This window comes from Tamandua tetradactyla, chromosome 24 (genome assembly GCF_023851605.1).
Source record: "Tamandua tetradactyla isolate mTamTet1 chromosome 24, mTamTet1.pri, whole genome shotgun sequence".
NCBI classification, from domain to species: Eukaryota; Metazoa; Chordata; class Mammalia; order Pilosa; family Myrmecophagidae; genus Tamandua; species Tamandua tetradactyla.
Window position 1 is genome coordinate 10212763 of NC_135350.1, and position 24395 is coordinate 10237157.

Below are 24395 nucleotides of genomic sequence, written 5' to 3' on the forward strand. Positions count from 1 at the left end.
ATGAACCAAAAAATTGATTTTTGGCTTTATGTTGCCCACAAGAGGGCAGTAATTCTTCACGCAGAGTAATATCAAGGGCTGAATTATATAATCCTCAAAATAAGAAACTAACATTTACTTTTTAACTCTCCAGAAATATTATAAAGTATGCAACTCTCTGAACTTATCACAAGATGATAATCACTAAAACGATAATGTTTAATTCTGATTTTTCAGTCTTGCATTCATTTCAGTTCAAATAAAGTAAAATACCAAAAATAGAAGAATTATATAATATAAATTAATACATTAAACTTTTTAGATAAAATTGTGAATTACAAAATACCTTCTTCATCTTCCCACTCTAGGTCTAAGGATGTGCTGTCATCATTTCCACTAGTTGATTTAGTTTTGGTCATTAAGTCACAACTGCTTTCTGTATTTGGGGTCAGAACTGTAGCATCTGATGAGAGTCCTAGAACATACACCAAATACAATTAATTGTTGTCATTTGTACTCTTACCACAACAGTCATTTATTTTGCAACAACTTGTCTCTCTCTAAATATTTCATTAGAAACAATTATTGTTATGATCAAATACACTTGTAAGTTTCTGTGACATGCAGTATAAAAGAGTTGTACTTTTTATTCTACATCTTAGCACAGTAAAAGTGCAAATTTAAATGAATTATAAATTTTTCAAATATGATCAACTTGAGATATTTTTGATAGACCTCTAAGAAAAGGAGATGAAAAACAAATGAATAAATAAAAATGGTCAAAGAAATCAAGAGCAGCCTGTATTTTCAAAAGGAACCACTGGAAAGCAAGAGTTTTAACTTTTGAAACACGGAGGATAAAAGGTTTAATTTTATAAACTAATTTGAAGTAAGTAAAATTCTTTAGTATAAAAAGATTATACTTGTATAAAACTCCCTCCTTCCCTTTCTTTTTAGTTGGGGGGTGGGACGGGCATGGTAAGGGAGAAGAAGCTAAGAATAGAAATGGAAAAAAGGAGTACTTGACTTCATATATGGGTCTACAAGAATAGCTTGTTATTTTTCTTTGCTCCAATTTATTTTTAAAAGGGAAAACTAATATTATGTAACTAAGGACTAGTTTAACTTACAATACAAGCTAAAGGGAACAAACTTTTCTACAGGAAAAAGAGCAAGAAATTCCAATTATTTGTCTAATGTGATCTAAAGTAAAGTTAAAACGTACACAGAATATACACAGACTTACTACTACTTCGATAAACTTCATACTGTGACTTTACATTTCTCAAACAAGATTCAAAGTCATCTTCTGGGCCAGAACTGTGATAAAAGTAAAATAAATTTTTTATATATTCATAGTAAAAACAATATAAATGCATGCTTAAGTTAATGAAGATTTTTTGGTTTGAAGACATATCTCACACAAATTCATAATTACAGTACAATTAGAAGAACCTAAGAAAAACAAGTTACTGTATAATTAAAAGAACCTAGGAAAAACAGGTCTTCCTTTTCTAAATGCTGGCATGAAAGTGAAAATAAGATTTTGATTAATATCCAAAGCTCAGCCACAAGTCCAACTTTACAATTTACATTAATGAAGCATGAAAACACTTCTTTGAATGAGTAAGAGACACTAGTGGAAACATGATAGACACTGAAATGTCATTTCAAAAAAATGACCAAAAACCTTAACTTAACCATAAAAAAGGAGTTAAGGGAAACGCAAACAACAAAAAAGCTGAAGGCATTTACTTTCTAGATGGAAAATAGGACCACTCTTTTAAAAAAAATGCAATACAGTCAATTTAAATAAATGATGACCAGTTTCTAATTTTAAGAAAGCAAACGCTTTCACTGATTTTTTTAAGATAGTGTCTTTGAGAAGCAACAATTTTTAGGGAATACAAGTATGATTAAACACAGATGTGTATACAATCACTCGGAGATGAACTTGTTCTTTTTGGAAAAAACATTTTCTACCACAATGGGGAAAAGAAATACGTTTTACAATTTACCTCTGATATTCTTCTCCATTGCTGGAAGGATGGTACCGCTGCATAGCCCTCTGCTTTTCTTGCTTTGGAAACATAATACAACACACAAATGACTCTGCTATACAATTATTTTTAAAACTACACATGTAATCTTAAATATTTTTTCTAATCTCTAAGAAAAAAATAAATAACAAATATTTTCCTATTGAAGTCATTTTCCTGAAACTCATCACTGCTCATTTTCACATTCTCTTACTTATGGGTAGAATTTCTCTCAGTTTATCAATGTAAAAACTATAAATGACCAGAATATTCATAATGTTATAAAACAAAGACAATTCTTTAAATGGACATTATATATATTATATATACAATAAGGATCCACAAAATCCTTACTATAACTAAGAACTTCCTAATAACTGGAAGGGAAGGCAGAGGGGCAAAAAAAGAATAGTTAAAACGGTATATGATGTTCTAAACTAAGTGAAATGAGCAGCAGCAAACAATGGATTCAGAAAACCTGGCTAAGTTGGCTCAGAAATAGTAAAAGTAAAGATAAGAAGAACTGTCAGAGTCGGAGCTCTGATAGTTACTAGACCTGTGTCTCAGGTATGTCCTTTACTCTCTGCTTCTTCATCTATAAATTACAGATAGCACAATACCGCCTTAGTAAACTCAGAGTTATAGTGAATATCAAATATAGTGAAAATCAAACAAATTGGTGTGTGTCTGTGAACACTGGACTGTTATGTATTCCTATATCAAATAAAAGTCAGGGAAGTTCAGAGAACCCTGGAAATCACCCAAATGGATATTGCATATGGGATGCTTTTATGTTTTAAAAGGTGGGCGATAGATGAATTTATTATGTAAAGATAATGACCTATGTTATAACCAGGAAAAATAATTTCTTAATAGAAAGTGAGAGTTAATTTTTAAACTTTTTCATTATTTTGAACTTAGTTCTTTTTAAAAAGATATTCTCCCACATTAATTAATCTACTGAAACAGAAAAATGAGAGATATAAAAGACACAGGTCACATAGAGATCACATAATATGATAGACACGATTTTTCAGTTTCTCTTATAGTTACAATAATCATGTACATGATCTTTGTACTACTGCAGTTAATACTATTCCAGATTTGAACTCGGACTCTGCCGTTTATTAGCACAGGATCTCAAAAGCAAGTTACTTAAAATCTCTGTCCCTCAGTTTCCTCATCTATAAAATTGGGATTAAAAATAGTACCTACCTCCTAGGACTGTTGTGAGGAATAAACAACGTAAAACTTGTAAACTACTTAGACCTCCTGTCACTCAGGTACAATGAATGCCTGTTATTAACAGCTGTCTGGCATTATGATAATGTCACATTAGCACATGGCATGGTAAAATATGGAAAATCTGCTGCCTTCCCTGATAATATGCCTAAGATTTCTCAAGACTCAAACTCTCAAGGATACAAGAATAAAGTTGAGAAATGAAACATATCTCTATGGGGCAAAATAGCCCAGTTTCTGAATTATATAAAGTACAAAGGATTAAAAAAAATGAAAAATTACATTTAAAATGCTTGGAAGTTATATAAGAAGTCCATTTTTGCAATGTTTTCTAAAAGTATATTTATTTCTGCAAAAGAATAATGATTTTGGAAAATTAAAATTCATCTTTAAGTAAACAGGAATAAGCTTCTGCTAACCTAAAGCTAAACAGCATTCAATATCTAGTGTGTAATTTGATGTTGTTTCTAGCTGTAAAAGATTGACTATTTGCCTTTTAAATCCCTGAGATATATACACAAATCTTAAAAAGAGGCCCTTAAGTCTAGAAAGAAGAAGTCCCAACTAAGATTTGTCAGAGAAAATAAGGAGAAAAGCAGCCCTAATATATGTTGGGGTCTTTTCCCCTCACCTCCAAGAGCTTTCGCTGCTTTGCTGCCCTGGCTGCTTCACGCTGTGCAGCGTATAAAGCTTCTTCTTCTAGTCTTAACTTCTCTTCTTGTAAGGCTAACTGTACATGAACAAAACAATAAGGATTAACAAAAATCAGAACCTGTCTAACTGCTCTAAAAATAAAATGTTTCTATCTATAAAACAAAAAATAAATTATTAAAAAGTAATTGATTTCTACAAAGCATAACATAATTGAATTTTTAGTGATTGCTCATGTTTTGATTTCGCCTTTTACAAAATAAATCATGATATCAAACATATTACAGAATTCTTTAAAAATTGAATTATGAAACAGTTGCATCTAATTTGTATAAATACAAAATCCTTTCTTTCTTCAGAATATGCGATTATTTTTATTCTTAAAAATTGTATCAACACATACATCCCTGATAAGTTTAACGGTTTTGGGCCTCACAAGTCCAAGGTCTCCAAAACTAAGGCCAATCATATTACCATCTACCAAACTGATAACAAGTGTTCACAAACAGTGATACATGCCTCCTTGATATTATCACCATCAAGCTATTCAAAAATTACCTTCAAATTTAGGTTCTCACCATATATAATAGCATACAAATTGCTTTAGTGACACTCTACTGTATGTCAAATCAAAATTAAAAATCAAATTTTAACACATTTTTTCCCTTTAAACTAATATTAACAACCAGTGTGTAGTTTAAATCTTTTGAAATCACTAAGTGGTACTAAACACTATTTAAATGTATCATGGAATAAGACTAATTCCATTTAGAGAACAGAAAAACTTTTAAGTATAGGCCATTTCTGAAAATGCATTAACATAAATATGACATTTGTGATTTCTAAAAGTACTTGGTTAATTTATAGAGAATGAAGATGTTGAAGACAAAAACACTTCAAAAAAGCACTTACTGTGAAACAGAGTAATTACTTTAAAAGTTAATTTTAAACACTAAAATGCAATGTTCTTACCAGAGTTCCTACTTGTGAATTAAGAAATTATTTTTTAAAGAATGTTTCATCTTCATTTTTTTGACAGAATATGGTCTATGATAAACTAAAACAATGTAATTGGCTGGAATATTGTTTTACTACTTTTAAATCATTTCATCTGCATATATCTAAATATAGGTTCAATGACTATATATATTACTTAATGACAAGTCTTCCCTATAAACATAGGTTTTATAATATATATTTAAGCAACATAAAAGACTCTTTACCTCTTTTTGAATTTTCATATCAAGATTTTTCTGTTTTTCGGCAATAGAATCATAATGCCTCTCTCTTAGGTCAACAATTTCTTCCTCAGTAAGGGGCCTAGAGAGAAAAAGATGGGAAAAAAGAGAGGAAAGACTTCTGATGAGTCTTACTTTAATTAACCTTACTTCAATTAACCTTCAATTAACTAATTAATAAAACTAGTGAAATTCTGACATCTTACTGTCAAAAGTGTATTAAAATAACACTTCACGCCCACTAGAGGAGCTATTACTACAAAAACAGAAAATAATAAGGGCTGGAGAGGATGCAGAAAAATAGGAGCCCTCATATATTGTTGGTGGGCATGCACAATGATGCAATTGCTCTGAAAAACCGTTTGGTGGTTCCCCAAAAATTTAAAAACAACTACACATGACCAGCCAATTCCATACTTAAGAATATACTCAAATGAATTTAAAAGCAGCAATTTGGACAGATATTTATACCCCAATGCTCACAGCAGCATTATGCACAATAGCCAAAAAGTAGAAACAACCCAAATGTCCGTGAGCAGATGAATGGATAAACAAAACGTGGAATATTTATACAATAGTCTATTAGCCTTAAAAAGGAATGATGTTCTGATATGTGCCTCTACATGGATCATGTTGAGAAAAATAAATCAAACACAAAGGAACAGATATTGTATGGCTCCACTTACATGCAATAACTAGAATAAGTAAACACACTGAAACAGAAAGGACAGGAAACCAGGGGCATGGGGGAGTTAATGCAAAATGGGCCCAAGGTTTCTGTTTGGGGTGATTGGAAAGTTCTGGTAATGGATGGTGAGGGTAGCAAAACATTGTGAATGTGATTAATCCCACTGAATGGTATACTTGAGAATGGCTGAGATGGGAAAATTTATGTTGTATATAAGTTTCCAAAATTAAAAAAAAAAAAAAAAAATTAAAGAGACAGTGATAACTAAATGCAATATGTGATCCTGGACTGGATCCAATAATGGAGGAGAAAATGTCCAAAAGGGCATTAATGGACATATGAAAAAATTGGAATACAAACTGAAAGCTTTATAACAATGTTTAAGTTCTTGAACTTGATAACTGTACTTAAAGTGGTTACATAAGTAACTATCCTTGTTTGTCGGAAATGTACATGGAAGTATTATGTGCTCAAGGAAGTATACTCTCAAATGTTCAGAAAACAGACAAAGTGGGGAGAGAGTGAGATGATGATGGATGGATGGATGGATGGATATAATGGTACAACAAATGTGGCAAAATGTTGAAGTTCATGAATCTGGGGTCTATGCTGGAGTTCTCGCCATGGGTTTTGTATTATTTGTGCAATAAGTGCTATAAGTGTCAAGTTATTTCAAGGTAGAAAGCTTAAGAAAAAAATGTAAAGTAGTTTGATGCTATGATTTCAATTGTTGAGTAAAAAAGTGTACATTTGCCTTATTCTAGTGTATAAGTCAAATTTATTATCAGAGTATTTTTTAGAACCGCAACCACTTTTTAAGAAATGTAGATTCCATTTACATTTACTCTGGCGTTACTTCAGCCATCTTACTACGGACATATACTACAGACCTTAACCTAGAATGTTTCTCATAAAATATAAACTTTAGCACTCTACACTCTGATCTCAGTCTTCATACCACTCTGGGGCTCTTATGCCCTCTTTCCCACTACCCTACTATTCATCCTGCTCAATAACTCTGGGCTCACCAAGCCCTTGTTCCTACCTTTTGTCCCAGTCATCTACCCCGATCATCGGGCTTTACTTCACTTACAACTAATGTGAACCCCTCGATGGATCTACTTTGTTACTAACACATTTAACTTTCTAGTACTCCTGTCATTATGCCACGTTCACCCACTTCACTCACACTCTGACCCCATATCATTTCCCTAATTACTTCTTTCTGCTGAGGGCTGCTACTGAGAAGTCCTACATCAATTTAGCCCTCAGCCCAAATAATAATTCTCTCTTAGACATAGTCAATTCCCTCTCACATTCTACACTAACAAAATCTTTACAAACTCCTTAAGTTCCTTATTCAAACTCCTTCCTCTGAGAAGACAATTTCACTTCACTTTGGAGCATCAAACATGAACTTCCTCAACTTCTTTTCACAGCCCTCTCACTTAAGTATATCCAAATTAGTCTTCCCTTGACCCTCTAAAGAGGTGTTCCTTTATGTGTTCAAGGTCACTTGCTTCACCTCCACCCTTGAGGCATTCACCATTTTCACTCTCCTTCCGCCCCCACCTCCAGTCCACATTCCTGCACTCCAGAAAATTCTTTGAAACCCTGCTCCATCAATTAGCACCTCTTTTCATCTTCTACCTAGTCTTTTAGACTGTTTTTTCACCTCTCTCCTATGTGAAGGAATGAAGTCAAGAAAGAAGAAAGGAGGGGAAACCCTTCATTTGATCTGTTTCTTCTCCTTCTTATTTCAGTTCAAATTCCTGAAATTAAATGTATAACATCAAGAGTTGGCACATCCAGCATGTTCGATATGACAGGCTCTCTTCTAAGTGCTTTACATATACCAACTAATTTTAATTCTGACAACAATTCTTTAAGTTAGATATAGCAATTACCCATAGGAGGGAAATAAGACTAAAAGGGATTAAGAATATGTCCAAGCAAGCTACATACAGTGTTGGGGAATCAATCACATCTCCCCAAGAAACATCTTTACTTTTTTTTTTTTTTTTTTTTTTTTTTTAAAGAGAGAGGGAGGAAAGGAAGGAAAGACAGAGAAGGAAGGAAGGATGGAAGGGAGGAAGAAAGGGAAACATTTTTAAACATTTTCTTGTTTTTATTATATTTTGTTTGTTTGTTTGTTTTTTACATGGGCTGGGGCCGGGAATCGAACCGGGGTCCTCCGGCACGGCAGGCAAGCACTCTTGCCCGCTGAGCCACCGCGGCCCCCCCACATCTTTACTTTTTAATCTTCATTCCTGTGAGTGTGAACCCATTATAAATAGGACATTTCAAGATGTTATTAGTTAAGACTAGGTCAAACTGAATAAGGGTGGGTCTTAATCCAATATGGCTGAATCCTTATAAGCAAAAGAAATTGGACATGGAATTAGAAAGCAGAAGCAAGAAGCCAGAGAATGAAGCAGATTGCCATGTGACAGAGGCAAGAGACGCAAGTCAAGGATTGCAGCAAACCAGCACCAGAACACTACAGATTCAAGGAGAAAGCATGGCCTGTTGAAGGACTTCTGGCCTCCAAAACCATGAGACAACAAATTCCCATTGCTTAAATCAACTGGTGTGTGGTATTTGTCATAATAGTCAAGGCAGAACTAAGATACATAGTATGTGGCAAAGCTAGAATTTGAACCCAGGGAGACTAGCTCCTTGCTCTTAACTACTACAGTTCTCTTATCTTCATGTTCTTACCTCCCATTCACTCACCAACCCATTGTCGTCTGTCACTAATCTCATCACTCCTGTCTCTCAAATAACTTTAGCAAAGGTAATCAATGGCTTCTATGTGCCAGTTACAATAAACACTTTTAAATCCTTATCTTATTATCTCAATGTCATGTGACACAGTGGTGACCATTTTCTGTGCCAGTTTGAAACTTGTGTAACCCAGAAAAGCCATGTTCTTTAATCCTCATTCAATATTGTTGGGTGGGATCTTTTTGATTAAGTGATATCCATGGAGATGTGACCCACTCAATTGTTGGTGAGATCAAACTTTGATTAGGTGGTTTCCATGGAGATGTGTCTCCACCCACTCATAGTGGTGGCTTACTGTAGTCTTTTAAGAGGGAACCATTTTGGAAAAGCCTTCAGAGCTGACACAGAGAAGTTTGGAGATGCAGAAAGAAAACACGCCCAAGGAAGCCATTTGAACCAAGAAGTTGGGAGAGACTTGTGCCATGTGCCTTCCCAGCTGAGAGAGAAACCCTGAATGTCACCAGCCCTTTATTAAGTCATTTCTCTGCATGCCTTGGTTTGGACATCTTTAGGCATTAGAACAGTAAAACTTCTAACTTAATTAATTCTCTTTATAAAAGCCAACCCATTTCTGGCATATTACATTTCTAGCAGCAGAAACAATTCAGAACACCCTCTTATCCCATCTATCTGTCAGACTATCTATCTCTAGCTTCCTCTTCACATCTCATGGTCTCCTGGTGCTTTTTGTCCACTGCTTCTAGGTCACCTTCAGAGTCGTCTTCCAGTGCCTGCCTACTCAATCCTCTACTGCCTTCTCTCAATTCTCCACCACTTACCCTCCATCCCTCCTCCTCTACCCCACCTAGGTGATCTTGACAACTACCATGATTTTAATTATCTAGGTATAATGTCTCCTTTGTCTGTGTCTCTAGACCTATCTTCTAGCTAGGTGTGATGGTTAGGTTCTGGTGCCAACTTGGTCAAATGTTTATCCCCAGCTGTCTGGTCAGGCAAGCACTGGCCTGACTGTTGTAAAGATATTTCATGGCTGGTTGATAAACCAGAAGGCTAGTGTATTAAGTCATCAGTCAGTTGACTGCATCTGTGGGTGATTACCTTTGTGACTCTTTCACTGCTTCTTCAGCCAGTGAGCCTCTCCTGTGGAATTTGTCCAGACCCTTCATCAGAGCTACCAGCTTCACAGCCTGCCCTGTGGATTTTGGACTCATTCATTCCCACAGTTATGTGAGACACCTTTAAAATCTCATATTTACAGATCTCTCCTGTTGGTTCTGTTTCTCTAGAGAACACTGACTAACACAGCTTGGTACCAGGAGTGGGTCTTCAGGAGTCTTAAAAATGGAATTCTACAACTGTTTTTCTACTCTGACTAGACTCAGAGGCACTAATGACTTTGTTTCCAATAATCAAGATGGCACTGACAGTCCATGGAGTGAGAGGTATTATGGTAGGAAAGGCCAAGCGGAAGCCACTAGAACTGGCCCTACCTAGCAAAGAGTGAATCATAAGCAATACTAGATTCCTGAAGAGATTGTAGAGATTAGTGTCACTCATAAGGACTTGAAGGACGCAGGGGTGGATCCTACCACTTCACTATTCAATTCTCTTATATGGCCTGTGCAGAACACAGATAGATCTTGGAGGATGATGGTGGATTATCATAAACTTAACCAGGTGGTGACTCCAAATGCAGCTGCAGTCCCAGGTGTGATATCATTGCTTGAGCAAAGCAACACATTGCCTGGTACCTGGTATGCAGCTACTGATCTAGCAAATGCTTTTTTTCAACAACGTTCAGTAAGGACCTCCAGAAACAGTTTGCACTCAGTTGGCAAGACCAGCAGTGAACCTTCACTGTTCTGTCTCAAGGATATATCAATTCTCCAGCCTTATGTCAAAATCCTGTCTGAAGGAACCGTAACCATTTCTCCCTCCCACAAGACCTCACACTGGTCCATTATATCAATGATATAATGTCCAATGTTGTTTGGACCTAGTGAAGCAAGAAGTAGCACCTACTCTAGACTTATTGATAAGGCATTTGCAGGTCAGGGGATGGGAGATAAATCCAACAAAAATACAGGGGCCTTCCACTTCAGTGAAATTCCTAGGGGTCCAGTGGAGTGGGGCATATTGAGATATTTCTTCTAAGGTAAAGGATAAGGTCCTGCATCTGGTCTCTCTTATGATCAAAAAAGAGGCACAATGCCCAGTTGGCCTCTTTGGATATTGTAATCAACATATTCCTCTTTTGGGTGTGCCACTCTGGCCAATTTACCGAGTGACCAAAAAGCAGCTAACTTTGAGTGGGGACCAGAACAAAAGAAGGCTCTGCAACAGATCCAGGCTGCTGTGGAAGCTGCTCTGCCACTTGGGCCTTAAAACCAGCAGATCCAATGGTACTGAAAGTGTCAGTGGAGAACAGGGATGCTGTCTGGAGCCTTTGGCAGGCCCCTATAGGAGAATGACAACGCATACCCTTAGGATTTTGGAGCAAAGTCTTACCATCTGCTGCAGGTAATTACTATCATTTTGAGAAAAAGCTTTTTGCCTGCTACTGGGCCTTAGCAGAGACTGAAAACTTAACCATGGGCCACCAAGTTACCATGAGACCTGAGCTGACTATCATGAGCTGGCGTTTGTCTGACCCACCAAGCCATAAAGTTGGGCATGCACTACAGCACTCTATCACAACATGGAAATGGTATATTAGAGATAGGGTTTGAGCATGTCCTGAAGGCACAAGTTACATGAGGAAGTGATCCAAATGCCCATGGCCCTCACTTCTGCCACATTATCTTCTCTTTCCCAGACCAGAGCTATGCCCTCTTGGGGAGTTCCTTACAGTCAGTTGACTGAGGAAGAGAAACCTTGGGCCTGCTTTACAGATGGCTCTGCACGATATGCAGGTACCACCTGGGAGTGGACAGCTGCAGTAGTACAACCCTGAGGGGAAATCTCCTCCCAGTGGGTGGAACTTTGAGCAGTACACCTGGTTGTTCATTTGGCTTAGAAGAATTGGCCAGAGATGCATTTGTATACTGGCTCATAGGCTGTTGCCATGATTTGGCTAGATAGTCAGGGTCTTGGAAGGAGCATGACTGGACAACTGGTGACAAAGAAAGTTTGGGGAAGAGGTATATGGATAGACCTTTCTGAGTGCGCAAAGAACTTGAAGATATTTGTGTCCCATGTGAATGCTCACCAGCAGGTGACATCAGCAGAGGAAAGTTTTAATAATCAAGTGGTTAATATGACCCATCCTGTGGATAAAAGTCATCCTTTTTCTTCAGGCATTCACACCATTGCCCAATGGGCTTATGAACAAAGTGGGCATGGTAGTAGGGAGGTTTGAGCATGGGATCAGCTGATCCCATGCTCAAACCAAAGCTGACCTGGCTACAGCCACTGCTGAGTGCCCAATCTGCCAGCAGCAGAGACCCATACTTAGTCCCCAATATGGCAACATTCCCCAAGCTGATCAGCCTGCTACCAGGTGGCAGGTTGATTACATTGGACCACTTACATCATGGAAGGGGCAGTGATTTGTTCTAACCGGAATAGATACATACTCTAGATATGGGTTTGTATTCCTTGCATGCAGTGCTTCTGCAAAAGCCATCATCTGTAGACTTATGGAATGCCTTATCCACCATCATGGTATTCCACACAGCATTGCTCTGATCAAAGAACCCACCTTACAGTAATGAAGTGCGGGCATGGGTACATGCTCACGGAATTCTCTGGTCTTACTATGTTCCCCATCATACAGAGGCAGCTCGGTTGATAGAATGGTGGAATAGCTTTTGAAGACTCAATTACAGTGCCAACTAGGTAGCAATACCTTGCAGGGCTGGGGCAATGTTCTCCAGGAGGCTGTGTATGCTCTGAATCACTGTCCACTCTATGGTGCTGTTTCTCCCATAGCCAGGATTCATGGGTCCAGGAATTAAGGGGCGAAAATGGACTGGCACCACTCACTATAACCCCTAGGGATCCACTAAGAAAATTTCTGCTTCCTGACCCTGAAACCTTAAGCTCTGCTGGTCTACTGGTCTTAGTTCCAAAATAAGGAGTGCTTCTTCCAGGAGACAAAACAATGATTTCACTGAACTGGAAATTAAGACTGCCAGCTGGCCACTTCGGGCTTCTCATGCAACTGAATCAACAGGCATGAAAGTGGACTGCTGTTCTGTCTGGGGTGATTGATTCTAACTATCGAGGGGAAATAGGACTGCAACTACAGAATGGAGGTAAAGAATCGTTTTCCTGGAATACAAGAAATCCCCTAGGGCATTTCTTAGTACTACCAGGCCCTGTGATTAAGTCAATGGAAAATTAAAACCTGATCAGGCAGGACCTGGCAAAGAACCATGTCCACCTGAAGTGCTTGTTGAGGGCAGAGGGAACAAGGAATGGTTGTGATAATATGAAGTAACATGCGACCAGTTACAGAAATGAAGGCTGTGACTGTATGAGTATTTCCTCCCTGTTTTATGAGTCTGTTTGCATTTGTACATAAGCAAATATCTTGTTTTCCTCTCATCATATGACATAAGTTTATTGTTGATCTTATAGTATTTATGTCATAGGATATGAAGTTTAAGAGTGACTATTACCTAAGGACTTGCACCTTATTCTGGAGAGATGTAGTGTGTTTCCAGTTGTATGCAGGACAGCTGAGTATTGCTGGGTGACACACATGTCTGTTATTGTGTTCTATTTGGAAATTAAGCATGCTACAAGGTGATGGGTACAGATGTAAAGTTGACAAGGGGTGGACTATGATGGTCAGGTTCTGGTGTCAACTTGGTCAAATTATTATACCCAGTAGTCTGTTCAGGAAATCACTGGCCTGAATATTGCTGCAAGGACATATCGTCGCTGGCTGATAAACCAGAAGGCTGGGATATTAAGCCATGAGTCAATTGATTGCATCTGTGGTTGATTACATCTGTGATCAACTAAGGTGTTTCCCTCCATGTGATAATCCAATCAGCGGAACGCTTTTAACACATAAGAGAGACTCTTTCACTGCTTCTTCAGCCAGTGAGACTCTCTTGTGGAGTTCATCTGGACCATTCATCGGAACAGCCTGCCCTACAGATTTTGGACTCTTTGATTCCCATAGTTGAGTGAGACACCTTTACAAATCTCAGATTTACTGATCTCTCCCATTGGTTCTGTTTCTCTAGAAAACCCTGACTAATATACTAGGGCTTTTTAAATTTTTTTAATTGAGGTATAATTTACATAAAATGTAATACACAGAGATTAAGGGTCCAATTCATTAAGTTTTGATGATTTTATATATCATTGTAACCACCACCATTTCTATTACCCTATAAAGTTTTCTTGTGAACTTTTCCAGCCAATCTTCATCCCTCATCCCCCTCCCCCAACCACTTTCTGGTTTCTATCATCGTAACTTGGTTTTTTGCTGGTTTTGCACTTCATATAAATGAATTACGTAATATGTATTTTTGTGCATATGTTGGACTTCTTTCAATATAATGCCCATGGGATTCACCCATATTTGCATATATGTACATCTCTTTCTTTTGTATTCCACTATATGAATGCATTATAATTTGTTTATCCATTCACCTACTGATAGACATTTCTAATTTTTGGTTATTATGAATAAGGCTGCCATAAACATTCTTGTACAGTCTTTTGAGGGTATTATGTTTTCATTTCTAGTAGGTAAAAACAAGTAGAACTGCTGAGTCACAGAGTAGATGTAATGTTATAAAAAAAACTCTAAACAATTTGCCAAAGTGGTTGTAATATTTTAATACTCCCATCAGGGATGTGAGAATTACAGTTGATCCATATTATCATTAACATCTGGATTTGTCATTCTCTTTTTATATTAGCCATTATAGTGGCTGTGAAAATGTGGTTTAATTTGCGTTTCTCTGATGCAAGATGAATACTCTCAGAGTGTTTGAAGCTTAGTTTTCAAATGCTAGTCAGTTCCACCTGGATGTATTAGAGATAGCAAATTTCAATTACCTTCAAGATAAAGTCTGGGCTAATAAATATAGCATACAAGGTTCTTTATGATCTGACTTCTCATCTATCACTGTAAGTCTAAACTTTATACGCCATGATGTATATAAATGTTGCTTGCTATTCTCTTCTACCTCCTAAAAGACCATGCTCTCTTATATCTCCATTCTTTTGTTCATGCAATTTCTTCTGTTTGGGATGCCTTTCTCCTCTACCTGAATAGTTACCACTAACCAGCCCTTCAAGGATCAATCCAGGTTGTCACCTCCTTAAAGGGGTCTCCTTGGAGATATCTCCCCTTATAAATTTTGGACCTAGGGCCCCTGTTCTAGGTTTTCCTAACATGCTCTATAATCATTATTTGGTTGCTTTTCCTACCTGATATTGAAATTAGTCATCTCTGGGATTGATCTCCCAGACCAGGATATTCTTCTAATGTAGAGAGCATGACTGATGTTTTAGTTCTCAGTGCCTAGCACAGGGGCTGGGACATGGTAGTTGCTTAATAAATGTTTGCTAAACTAAAAAAGGTAGGAAACATGGATTAAAAATATCAAGTATTATGCAAATATTTTCTTGATATTAAGCAACTCTTTTTTGTTCAAGTTAAATGGGGTAATTACATGGAATCTTGAATAGGGCATGAGATCTTGCGGGTTTTTACAGGTTAGTGTGATGCCCGGACACATCACAGAGTAATTTTGGCAGAAAATAAAAAAGTATTTGCAAAGTCCCCTTAGGGGACTGGGGAGAAAGGAGGGAATATTAAACTTACCCATCTGGGGAATTCCTGATATTCTTACAAGCAGTGGGGACAACCAATACAACAGGCTGAGCCCTCAATCTTGGAGCTTGCCCCTATGAAATTTATTCCTGCAAAAGAGAAGCTAAGCCTACTTATAATTATATCTAAGTCACCTCCAGAGAACCTGTTGTTGATCAGATGTGGTCTCTTTCTCTAAGCCAACTTGGCAAGTGAACTCACTGCCTTGCTCCCAACACGGGACATGACTCCCAGGGGTTTCAATCCCTCTGACATAATGGGACATGACTCCTAGGGATAAGCTGGGACCGGGTATCATAATGAGATTGAGAAAGCCTTCTTAACCAAAAGGGGGAAGACAGCAATGAGACAAAAAAAAGTTTCAGTGGCTGAGATTTTAAACAGAGTTGAGATTATCCTGGAGGTTATTCCTATGTATTATATATTGCTACTATATATTATGTATATATACATATTCCTATATTATATACATAGGAATGTATTATATGTATTATATACATATCCCTTTTTAGTTTATGGTATATTGGATGGCTAGAGAGAAGTGCTTAAAACTGTTGAACTGTATTCTAGTAGCCTTGATTCTTGAAGACAATTGTATAACTATATAGCTTTTACAACGTGACCATGTGATTGTGAAAACCTTGTGGTGATGCTCCCTTTATCCGGAGCATGGACAGATGAGTAAAAAAATAAGGACAAAAAATAAATAAATAATGGGGGGGGGGGGATAGGGGTAAAAAAATTAGGTAGATTTAAATACTAGTGAGAAGGAGGGGTAAGGGGTATGGGATGTAGGAGTTTTTTCTTTCTATTTATTTTTCTGGAGTGACGCAAATGTTCTAAAAATGATCTTGCTGATGAATACACAACCATGCGATGATATTGTGAACAAGTGATTGCATACTTTGGATACACTATATCTGCATGATATCTCAATAAAAATATTTTTTTAAAAAAGTAGAGCCAGATAGGGTTGAAAAAGAGTGGATTTAACAACATAGGAGTTATTGATAATCTTGAAACTTGAAAGATGTAACTCCATTGCCTTCTGGATTCCATACTTTCTGCTGAAAAGTTAGTCCTAACTTTTGAAGGTAACATTTTTTTTTTCTCTGACTACTTTTAAGAATTTAATTTTGTCTTTGGTTTTCTTCAGTTTAATGATGATGTGCCTAGATATAATTTTCTTTGTATTTATTCTACTTGGGTCTTGCAGAGCCTCTGAACCCTAGAGATTGATGGTTTTTCCCAGTTTGGAAAATTCTCAGCCTCTATCTCTTCAAATATTTTTTGCTCCATTCTCTTTCTTCTCCCTTTGAAACTCCACTATTCATAAGTTAAGACATTTTAACTACATCTCACATTTCCTACATTTTTATCTATCTCATCCAGCCCATTCTTTTTGCTATATAACAGTATGTGTATTTTTCTACTGACCATCATGACTTGTGCTGTATCCAGTCTACTTTTATTCTTAATTTCAGGTATTGTATGCTTTAAAAAATAGTTTAATTTTTTGTTGAATGCTTTTTTTGTTCATATTTTCCTCTATTTAATTTAATATAGTAATCTGAATTATTATAGGTCCTTATCTGATAATTCCAACTTCTGACCAAATGCAAGTCTATTTCTATTGTTGTTTGCTCATGGTGTTAAGTAATTTAGTCTTGCTATATTTTTTAGAAAGACTCAAGTTTTTATTGGATGCTGGATATTGTGTAAAAAAATGTAATTTCTGGATGATAAAAAAAGTTAAATGGGGGCTTCTTTTTTCAAGTAGATGTGATTTTAATAGAATGTAAAGAGGCTGCTTAAATAAGTTATCAAAGTTCTAGTTACTATTGAAAGGTATAAAAAGCTTATGATAAGTAAAATGAGTTTTTGATTGTTTAGAAGGAAGGTAAAGGGGATAAGGATAAAAATCTTAAGGGAAATGTATTTATTAATATTAAATGATTTTTAGAAAATACAAAAACATATAACAACTTGGGTCCTATAACAACTTGGGTCCAATAGGAAAAACAAAGGCACTATATACATTCAATTATTTAATGCCCCAAACAATATTTTGAAATATTTATTATTTGCCTCAATCATTTGGAAAGATGAAACTAAGGTTTAAAATGTAAACAGTTCAATGTCTCAAAGCAGTAAACAACCCAGCCTGGAGTCTTAGTTTCTCACTGTTCAAAGGAAGTTTTTAAAAAAAAAAAGAAAAAAGAAAAAGAAAAGCCTTACCGATGACTGCTTCCTGGGCTTTCCCCCTGTACAAAATTAATTAAACAAAGAAATTTCACTACCTGAATTCTATTTAAGCAAGCCAATAAAATTTTCATTTAATAAAAAATGCTTTCTATTTACCTATGGCTATCATAATAAAATATTTTTCCCAGTATTAAAAGCATTTTAAACAAAAAGCTTTAAAATTTCACTGTTTCTCAAGGGTAAAGTTTCATTTATTATCTAGCTTATTTATACAGCAATCATTTGCTGGATATTTTCTTAAATTTTGTCTAAAAAATAAATGTTATATAACAAATGAACTTCTAGAATTGGAGTGGTACTAGATAGCATATTCTCCATGCCCTCACCACTTATATTTTTCCGTACAGAGTTATGAAATTGCCTATATTTTTTTCTCCAAAAGCAAACCATAATTATTTTCAAGATTGATTCAGGTTTACACATCTCTTGTGCAATGAAACTGCTTTTATCTTAAACAGAGCTAAAATATATGACTAAGTTACACTAGCAATGAAATCCAAATGGTCTAAATGAATGTAGGAAATAGCACTACAAAATATGATGACTTTCAACAAAAATAAATGTCAAATGTGGCACAAGAAAGCAAAATACTAGCTAGCCAAAACAAAAACAAAAAGGCCTTGGCCAAACAAACAAAAGTCACTTTAGGAAAATAAATGGAATCACAAGTTCCTTTAAAAAGCAATATGATGCTGGGACCAACTTTACTGGAGGCTGGAACAATTATTTGACAATTAGTATTCATCAGAAGCTTTGGAGATTAAACTAACTTTTGGGAAGGGAAGAAAACTAGATTCTATGAAGAAAACTTTAGAATATCTGGGAGAAATTTAGCTGGGAAAAGCAAAGAATAGGATTATTTCCTAAATGTGTTCTACCAAAGGATAATAAAATTACATATTATTATTTTTTTAGAAAGGCAAATACCCAAATTAATTTGGGAAATGCTGAGCTAAACAAGTTTAAATAATTTTCTTTAACAGTAGTTTTTCTGAGACCTTTTAAAATGCTAGTACATATTGTGAGTCTAGTATTCTGTACACACTATGTGAAATGCTGGGCCAAAGAATGACTTAAATTTTTACAGGAAAGGCTCAGTTCATTTCCTGTTTCCCTAGAAAACCAAATGAAGAAAGGTCAGTGTTTGCAATGATTGTCCGTTTAGAGATGTTGAATATAGGTCTTAGGGAGGTTAATTTGCTCAAACTCATACAATTAGTTTAGTAATGAAGTTGGAAATTAGCACACAAACTAAAGATCTTCTAATAAGAATATACCACATTTCACTGAATCAAAGACACACTTTTTCTGCTCATATTTTATGACTTCTGTACTTGGAGTGTATCTTAAAAATTAAATTTCAGATGAGATGAAATGCAGACAATCAACATAAATAACTGCTAAAAGAGATAATGGTTCAAGTGGAAATTGATGTATAAATTCGACCCTCAGAAATCCATGAAAACTATGGTAAGATAATGGATTTACTCTGGATTGTTGTTATTCTGTCTATATAATAGCAAAAGGTTAGAAATGATTCCTTTTTGAAGTTTCTCCAGTTCTACAGACCTGTTATATATTATTTTTATAATGCATTATTATATATACTATACAAGAAAATTCTGGGTTTGTTAATATAAATTGGTAAAAAAAAAAAAGGAAATGATATAAAAAGGACTGAAAAGTAAAAGTAAAAGTATACACCCAAAAAAATAAAAATTAAAAAAAATTTAATTAAAATTTAGAAAGTATAATTAAGATTAGAACTACTGAGATGACTAAAGAGAACAACAAATTTGGATTTTGCACTACTATGCAAATACTTACTTCATCACTTTCTACTAGATTCTCAAACTGAAAGAACAAGAAAGTAAGTGTTAGGAGGGATAGTTGCCTAAGGTATACATCTTACTAGTATCTACTAAGATGCTACTAAGTAAATCTCTCAAGAAATTATAAGTCACTTTCACCACAAAAATAATTTGCCTTTATATTTGTAAGATACTAAAAGTCAAATGCCCTTTTATACATCAGCTCGTTCAGTATATCAACAATCCTACCAGACATCATTTCTATTTATGACTTTATATGAAATATGAAAAGAATTACAGTAACCATGAGCAGAAACTTATGAACTAATAAAACTTCCACATGAATTGAATTTTCATACAGAGTTTTAAATTCACAGTGCCAGAATATCTCCACTTCTCTTGGGTTCAGAACAAATTATACAATCTAAAGTAGAAATAGCAAGATTAAAAAAAAAATTCAATCTTGAAAGCCAAGTCTGATTTATTAAGAGGCTACCTGGATTACTGTTTTAGGACAGATTCTGAGGCAGTATGTAGGCTGCAAGAAAGAATGCCTTTATCCCTTGAATAGCAAGGTCATTTCATATATATTTACCATCTTTGACCTAGAATGGTGGTTAATAATTGTAGTTGATATGAAAATCATAGATAGATAGAGCAGCTAAAACTAAATTCTATTCCTAATATTCTATTTCTGATACTAGAAAACACATTTTTGTTTTCATAACAAACACTAGTGGAGTTAATATACAGTCTTCCTAGGGTGCATGGGTAGTTCAGTGGTTAGAATGTCCACCTTCCACATGGGAGACCTGGGCTCAGTTCCCAGACCATGCACCCTCTCAAAAAAACTACAGTCTTCCTGAGAAGTGACAGGTACCTGGGTTTCTGTTATATATCACTTCTAAATAAGACAAATTGATAAAATTTAGAAAATTAATGTTTCTTATGTTATACCGCCATAATAAAGAACTAGATGTGAATACTAATTTGGTAGGTCTTATATATATTGCAGAGTAAAGTAGAAATTAAACATGCAGCAGTCATTTGTGCTGTTCAGCAAATATTTTAAGTTCTTTGCCTTGACACAGGATGGGATTATACTTTTCATCCCACCTTGAAATTAGTCAGCTAAGGCTAAGTGAAAAACAGGGGCTAGAAAGACAGCCAAATAAGAATTTCGGTAAGAATTTATATTTATTCATGTATTAATTCATCTATTTAATAGAAAATCTATTAAACAGTAGCTGCAATGCAAAAAAAAGTCATGCTAGAGGCAGAAATGTAAATAAATAATTTAATCATAATATAATAGGTGCCATTTACTCAGTACTAATAAATTACATTATTAAAATATCTCTATTTCAAATATTTTAGTATTTAAAATAAATAATTTAGTAACTATCCATTTGAAGGAAAGGAAAAAGTGTTTTATTGTAATTGATTTCTTTCAAGATCCAGAGAAAAGCAATTAATTCAAAAGATTTAAAAAATACAAGATTCTTGGGCGGGCCGCGGTGGCTCAGCGGGCAAAGTGCTTGCCTGCTATGCCGGAGGACCTCGGTTCGATTCCCGGCCCCAGCCCATGTAACAAAAAACGGAAAAACAAAATACAATAAAACAAGAAAATGTTTAAAGATGTTTCCCTTTCTTCCTTCCTTCCTTCCTTCTATCCTTCCTTCCTTCTCTCTGTCTTTCCTTTAAAAAAAAAAAAAAAAAAAAAAATACAAGATTCTAAAGAAATGACTTAAAACTATTCAAAATAAGATATTTTTTGTGGGGTTGATTTGTGAATTTTTTTTAAAAAAGAGTGTTTGCATGTTTCCTTATTTAATATAAAGGCAATGTAATACAGTGTTCATTCTTTGGGGCCAGGCAGCCTGGAACTAGAACTTAGATTCTGCTACTTAAACACATTGTTGTGACATAGCCACATTTCTAAATTCTGATTTCTCATCCATATAATGGGGAATGTATTTCGTTCTTATGGTGGAATGTCTGGGATAGAGCCATGAGTAAAATGGTAACTGCTATTATTATGTTTTTTATATGAAGAAAAAGTTACTCTGATTCTACTGGGAGTTGCTTAAAATCAACTTGCTGTTTTGATTCTACTACACCTCTCTGCAAGGGATTCTACTGAATTTAAATCAGTAGAATCTAGAATTGCTGCCTTAGTGAACCACTATTACTATTAGGAGAGTACCCTATCTCTCAGCTGTGTAAGCAAAAAAACAAAACCCAAAGAACCAATTCTCTTAGAAAAACAGGGCCGTAATCTTCTGCAAGTTTCTTCTCCCTACCCATTCTCCACCTCCATTGCCCTAATGCTTTCCCTTTCACAAGCATCAAGAATACTGAAATACAACAGTCCATACCTAATATAGGCTTAGATCCCTTCCACTTTGTGAAAAAAAAAAAAAATCCTTCTACTCTCCTGAAGGTACTTTTAATCCAATCAAATTAATGGCTCTACTTACCTCTATTGTTAAGTGCTCACCTCTTGAGCATGTTCTAAAATACTTGGACCTAGAAAGAAAAACAGAGAAAAACACCAACTTTAAAAATCAAAATTAGCCCTAAAGCAGAATTAACATAAGCAAAAACATATTTACTTAACAGCAACTTTAAATTCTCTAATGTATGATCTAATGTCTTTTTATTGTATAATATAACATACATCCAAAGCAAAGAAAGAAAAAAGCAATAATTTTCAAAGCACTCTTAAGCGCATAGCTACAAAACAGATTCCACAGTTTGCATGGGCTACAATCACCTCAGATTTTTCTTTCTACCTGATCCAGAACACCAGAGGGTAGGCAAGGAAAAAAAAGAAAAATGTATACATACATATTTTAATCAGCACAATCAACTTTTTTTTCTATTTTGTGAGAAATAACACATATATACAAAAAAGCAATAAATTTAAAAGCACATCGCAAACAATTAGTTGTAGAAGAGATTTCAGAGTTTGGTATAGGTTTAAATTCCACAAGTTTAGGCTTTTACTTATAGCTGCTCTAAGATACTGGAGATTAAAAGAAATATCAATATAATGATTCAGTAACCATACTTATTTGTTAAACCTTCTTTCTCTGTATAACTCACCAACAACTTTATCTTCTCTTATTCTTTAGGGGTATTTGGATTATGCCCATCGTAACTTTTTCATGTTGGAAGGGGCTATTGACAATATGGGGTAGGGGTATGGAACTAGTTGATATTCTAGAGAGGCTAGCCTCTCTGCATTTCAAATGGACTTACCTGGTCCAGGGACCCATCGGGAAGTTGTAGGATTCTGGAAAGTTACCCTAGTGCATGAAACCTTTGTAGAATCTTATGTACCACCCTAGGTGTTCTTTGGGATTGGCTAGAATAGTTTTGGTTAGGGTTTGGCAAGTTATGGTAGGTATTATATCTAACTGAAGCTTGTATAAGAGTGATCTCCAGAGTCGCCACTCGACTCTATTTACTTTCTCAACCACTGATACTATATTTGTTTTAACTTCCTTCCCCCTTTTGGTCAGGATGGCATTGTTGATTCCAAGGTCCCAGGGCTAACTCCTGGGAGTCATCCCCATGCAGCCAGGGAGACTCACCCCTGGATGTAATGTCCTATGTAGTGGGGAGGACAATGATTTCACTTATGGAATTGGGCTTAGAGAGGGTAAGGCCACATTTGAGCAACAAAAGAGGTCCTCCAGAAGTAACTTGTAGGCATATGTATAGGTAGGCTAAGCTTCTCTGCTATAAACATAAGCTTCACAAGAGTAAGGCTCAAGATCAAGGGCTTGGTCTATTGATTTGGGTGTCCCTAATATTTGACACAGTATCAGGGGTTTCCCTGGTGGTAAAGTTTAATAGTTTCATATTTTTTTCTCCCATCCCTCAAGGGACTTTGCCAATACTTTTTGCTTATCTGCTTAATATACTCTGGGATGTATCCAGGCATTATATTAAACTATATAGGATTAAAGGCCCTCCTCATTCTTATTCTGAGCTCTCTGTGTTTTGATTGTTTAAATGACCTACCCAGACAGTGTGAGTTAGAAAATTTAGGTTCTGGACAAAATAAACCTTTCTTCCTTGGGTCTCAAAGAGTATGTGTGGTTCTAAAGTATGGACAATGTCTTCCTTACCCCTGTGTTCTGAATTACCTCAATCCCGACCCGATCGGCTCTGTTCTTATCTCTAAGTACCAGGTTATACATTTATAAAACAGCCTTGCAAAACCCAGAAGTAACAATTACCACTCTGGACTAAATATGACTGTTTTAAAAGTTTACAATCTAAGCCCCTGTTTTCTTATAAGCATTTTCTAAATGAGAAGATACAATAATTGCTTTTGTTCCTGGCTTATTTTGCCTCACCAAATGTCCCACAAGTTCTTTCACAATGTTGCATGCCTCATAACTTTGTTTCTTTTTGTAGCAGCACAATATTGAATGATATGTAGACACCATCCTTCAGGAATCTACTTCCAAGTCAGTGCATCCTTTAGCCAACTCCATTCATTAGGCATCATGTGTAATGTTCAAAGTCAACAGTCCATCAACACTCTCAATTTTAGATAATTTCATTCTTCCCAAGAAAAAGATACAATAAACACACCCTCACCAAACAAAAAGTCTAAGCCTCCCCTGAACTCTTGTTCCTCCCCCCATTATTTACCCCTGCTGTTGCTGTGATGCTGTTGATGTTATCCTCTTAAACTTAGCCCATAGTATGCAAGATAAGTTTCCCCCTGTCATGGTTAGGGACAGGTGTCAACTTGGCCAAGTTGTGGTACCTGTTCATCCGATTGGGCAAGTGCTGGCCTGTCTGTTGCAATGAGGACATTTCATAGGATTAGGTCATGATCACGTCAGCTACATCCACAGCTGATTCCATTTGTAATCAGCCAAAGGGGAGTGTCTTCTGCAATTAGTGATG

General features: G+C 35.8%; 1 protein-coding gene across 3 annotated transcripts in view; it reads right to left on the reverse strand.

Annotated features, from left to right (window-relative positions):
- AP1AR (adaptor related protein complex 1 associated regulatory protein) overlaps positions 1-24395 on the reverse strand; it is a 94096-nt gene that overhangs the window by 25024 nt on the left and 44677 nt on the right. For 2 of the 3 annotated variants that reach the window (XM_077142538.1, XM_077142539.1), the window contains exons 2-9: positions 21944-21992; positions 19480-19506; positions 17626-17651; positions 5135-5231; positions 3892-3990; positions 1998-2059; positions 1226-1299; positions 326-454 (exon numbers count right to left, since the gene is read on the reverse strand). In XM_077142538.1, the coding sequence (XP_076998653.1) occupies positions 326-454; positions 1226-1299; positions 1998-2059; positions 3892-3990; positions 5135-5231; positions 17626-17651; positions 19480-19506; positions 21944-21992 (563 nt within the window). Of the gene's footprint in view, positions 1-325; positions 455-1225; positions 1300-1997; positions 2060-3891; positions 3991-5134; positions 5232-17625; positions 17652-19479; positions 19507-21943; positions 21993-24395 lie in introns of those variants that run through there. The other variant, XM_077142540.1, reaches the window with a different exon arrangement.